This window comes from Borostomias antarcticus (genome assembly GCF_949987555.1).
Source record: "Borostomias antarcticus genome assembly, chromosome: 29".
Classification (NCBI taxonomy): domain Eukaryota; kingdom Metazoa; phylum Chordata; class Actinopteri; order Stomiiformes; family Stomiidae; genus Borostomias; species Borostomias antarcticus.
In genome coordinates this window covers 6,601,572-6,605,004 of record NC_140262.1, presented here as the reverse complement: position 1 = coordinate 6,605,004, position 3,433 = coordinate 6,601,572, and the positions used below count along the sequence as shown (strand labels likewise).

The following is a 3,433-nucleotide window of genomic DNA, read 5'->3' as shown; positions in this document are numbered from 1 at the left end:
CATGATTGGCTCTCGGGTCCCGTTTGAAGGCCTCTGAGTGCCGTCTTCTCCGCCGACCTCTGACCCTTTCCTCTGATCTGGAGGGAAGCGGCGCGTCACCAGGCAACTGTCTTTGAAGTCCAGCGGAGAGTGTTAAGAGAGACAAAGACGGCGAGCTGCTCCTTCATCAGGATGTTAATGCAGACAGATACTGTCCTCCGCCCGTCCCCCGCCCGTCCCCCACCCCTCCCCGCCCGTCCCCCTGATCCAATCAGCCGCTCCCCCGCCACGCTGCTCCTTCAGCAGGAGAGAGGCGCTGCTCCTTCAGCAGGAGAGAGACGCTGCTCCTTCAGCAGGAGAGAGACGCTGCTCCTTCAGCAGGAGAGAGACGCTGCTCCTTCAGCAGGAGAGAGACGCTGCTCCTTCAGCAGGAGAGGGACGCAGTCCCCTGTCAGGCCACCAGAGGGAGCTGCAGGAGCTGCTTCAGACAACAGCATAAAGCAAGGACATAGAGTCAGATCAGAGTGGATGTCTGAAACTAGGGTGTTTAATTCATTGGGTGATCAGACCCACCCAGTCCTTAGTTCCTTGCTGTACTGAGTCTCTCCTGAGGGGTACCCCAGGTTATGAGCCAGGGACGGGGGACAGGGGACAGGGGACAGGGGACAGGGACAGGGACAGGACAGGACAGGACAGGGGACAGGGACAGGGACAGGGGACAGGGGACAGGGGACAGGGGACAGGGGACAGGGGACAGGAGCCAGGGACAGGGGACAGGGACAGGACAGGAGCCAGGGAGGTTACGTCCAGGTCTGTATTACTACTGTACGGTTCTATCTGCTATAGGGGGACGTAGGAGCGTAATGGAGGAGTTCTGTACGGTTCTATCTGCTATAGGGGAGTTAGGAGCGTAATGGAGCTCTGTTCTGTACGGTTCTATCTGCTATAGGGGAGTTAGGAGCGTAATGGAGCTCTGTTCTGTATGGTTCTATCTGCTATAGGGGAGTTAGGAGCGTAATGGAGGAGCTCTGTTCTGTACGGTTCTATCTGCTATAGGAGGACGTAGGAGCGTAATGGAGGAGCTCTGTTCTGTACGGTTCTATCTGCTATAGGGGAGTTAGGAGCGTAATGGAGCTCTGTTCTGTATGGTTCTATCTGCTATAGGGGAGTTAGGAGCGTAATGGAGCTCTGTTCTGTATGGTTCTATCTGCTATAGGGGAGTTAGGAGCGTAATGGAGGAGCTCTGTTCTGTACGGTTCTATCTGCTATAGGGGGACGTAGGAGCGTAATGGAGGAGTTCTGTTCTGTTCTGTTCTGTTCTGGATGAACATGAAGGGGCTCAGTGTTGTTGGTCAGGTTTCAGCTCTGTCAATGATTACTACCCAGACCTTGACCTGCTAGCACATGAGATCTGCCTCTCTCTAGATATATATATCTCTCTCTCCCCCCTCTCTCTCCCTCTACCTCCCTCTCTCTCTCTCTCTCTCCCCTCTCTCTCCCTCTCCCTCTCTCTCTCCCTCTCTCTCTCTCTCTCTCTCTCTCCCTCCCTCTCCCTTTCCCTCTATCTCCCTTTCTCTCTCCTTCTCTCTCTCCCTCTCTCCCTCTCTCTCCCTCTCTCTCTCTCCCTCCCTCCCTCCCTCTCTCTCTCTCCTTGCTTCCTAAATACACACAGCCCCGCTGCAGTACAGACGTATACAGGGTGGTGGTGCTGTTCAGACTGAGATATCATATCAATGAGAGATATCAGAACAATTGTAGATATACTGTAGTGTAGGTCTCTCTAGGGCCTGTAAGAATGGGACTATGAGGAGAGACTGCTGGAGCGTCTGTTTGACTACATTCAGGAATGCCTTCTCACCAGACAGCCTTGAGGAATGAACTAGAAAGACATGAATGTGTAACAGAGAGCATCTAAGGGCTAAAGAAGCAGACCGATAGTATGAAGTAAGAACTTGGCATGATAGTTCCTACCCAGTACTGGTCCAGATAGATAATATGATGTGTGTGTGTGTGTGTGTGTGTGTGCCTGTGTGTGTGTGTTCGTGTGTGTGTGTGTGTGTGTCTAATTGAACGGGTTTGTCACGTACATGAGCCCGTGTGTTGCCGTCACTGTAATCTGATGTAATCTCAGTCTGTGTTGTGGTCTAATTTCAGTGAGCGCCCCTAATTCTCCTGATTTACCTGCTGCTGATCAATCACTCTCAATGGAATCCAATCATAAATCTGGGGACGGTCTGACGGGCATGCAGAAGGAGGCGGGGCTGCGCGCGCTCATCACGCGCACCGGGTTCCAGCTGCTGCAGGTAGGAGCTGACCCTGGATCAGATACTCTTCTAAAACCTAATATAAGACAGCCAGCGCACACCGGGTTATAGAACATACTTTGTTTAATGGTTCCCGCGAATCAGCCATTAAACTAAATGTTTTCTATACCCCGATGGTGGTGATGGTCTGGTATTCTGAGTTGAGCCTACTGACATTCATCACGAACAAAAGCAATGTGAAGAAAAATATTTGAAAGTGATGGGAAGAGGGCGCCACCATGTGGTGGGACACACAAAGGGCTGGACCTGTCTCTGGAAACTGGATGTGTGTATGTGTGTGTGTGTATTTGTGTGCGTGTGTATATGTGTGTGTGTCTGTCTGTCTGTGCCTCTGCCAACCGGATGTCTGAGCAAGTGACAATGGAGATTACTGTAGTTTGTAGCAGCTGGTCGCTCATGATTATACACGTGTGTGTGTGTGTGTGTGTGTGTGTGTGTGTGTGTGTGTGTGTGTGTGTGTGTGTGTGTCCAGGAGAATGGCCAGAGGAGGTATGGCGGACCCCCACCAGGCTGGGACGGCCCCCCCCCAGAGAGGGGCAGTGAGATCTTCGTGGGGAAGCTGCCCAGGGACTTGTTTGAGGACGAGCTGGTTCCTCTCTGTGAGAAGGTGAGACATCCTGGTCACCTGCACACCTCAGGACTGTGTTAGCTGGTTGAGCTGAAGTCTAGGCATTAGCTAAAGGAAACCATTTCACCAAATAAAGGTTTTACCAGGGTCCAAAAATAGTTTTTCAGAATGTTCCTTTACAGGGACAACTGAAGAACCCATTTGGAACCTTTATATTAGAGTGTGTGTCCTGTTTCCATGTGAGAAAGACCCGCGCTGCACAGTACTTATATCTCCCTCCTCTGTCCTTCGTCTCTCTCCTCAGTTTGGGAAGATCTACGAGGTGAGGATGATGATGGACTTCAACGGCAACAACAGAGGATACGCCTTCGTCACCTTCACCACCAAGCAGGAGGCCAAGACCGCCATGAAGCAGCTCAACAACTACGAGATCAGGTGATCCAACAGCTCTGACAGGACATGAAGGATTAATGACTACTATGATGAAAACTCACTACAGGACAAAATCATTCTTCCCCTCTACCTGACTGAATGTGAATTACGGTAACTACTGTAACAGTAG

General features: G+C 51.4%; 1 protein-coding gene across 2 annotated transcripts in view; it reads left to right on the top strand.

Annotated features, from left to right (window-relative positions):
• The first annotated feature begins 1,645 nt into the window (after window positions 1–1,645).
• LOC311326802 (APOBEC1 complementation factor-like) overlaps window positions 1,646–3,433 on the top strand; it is a 7,824-nt gene continuing 6,036 nt past the window's right edge. Inside the window, exons 1-3 of one of the 2 annotated variants that reach the window (XM_084459771.1) lie at window positions 1,646–2,282; window positions 2,776–2,910; window positions 3,176–3,306. In XM_084459771.1, the coding sequence (XP_084315897.1) occupies window positions 2,184–2,282; window positions 2,776–2,910; window positions 3,176–3,306 (365 nt within the window). In that variant the 5' untranslated portion in view covers window positions 1,646–2,183. The remainder of the gene's footprint in view (window positions 2,283–2,775; window positions 2,911–3,175; window positions 3,307–3,433) is intronic. The other variant, XM_084459772.1, reaches the window with a different exon arrangement.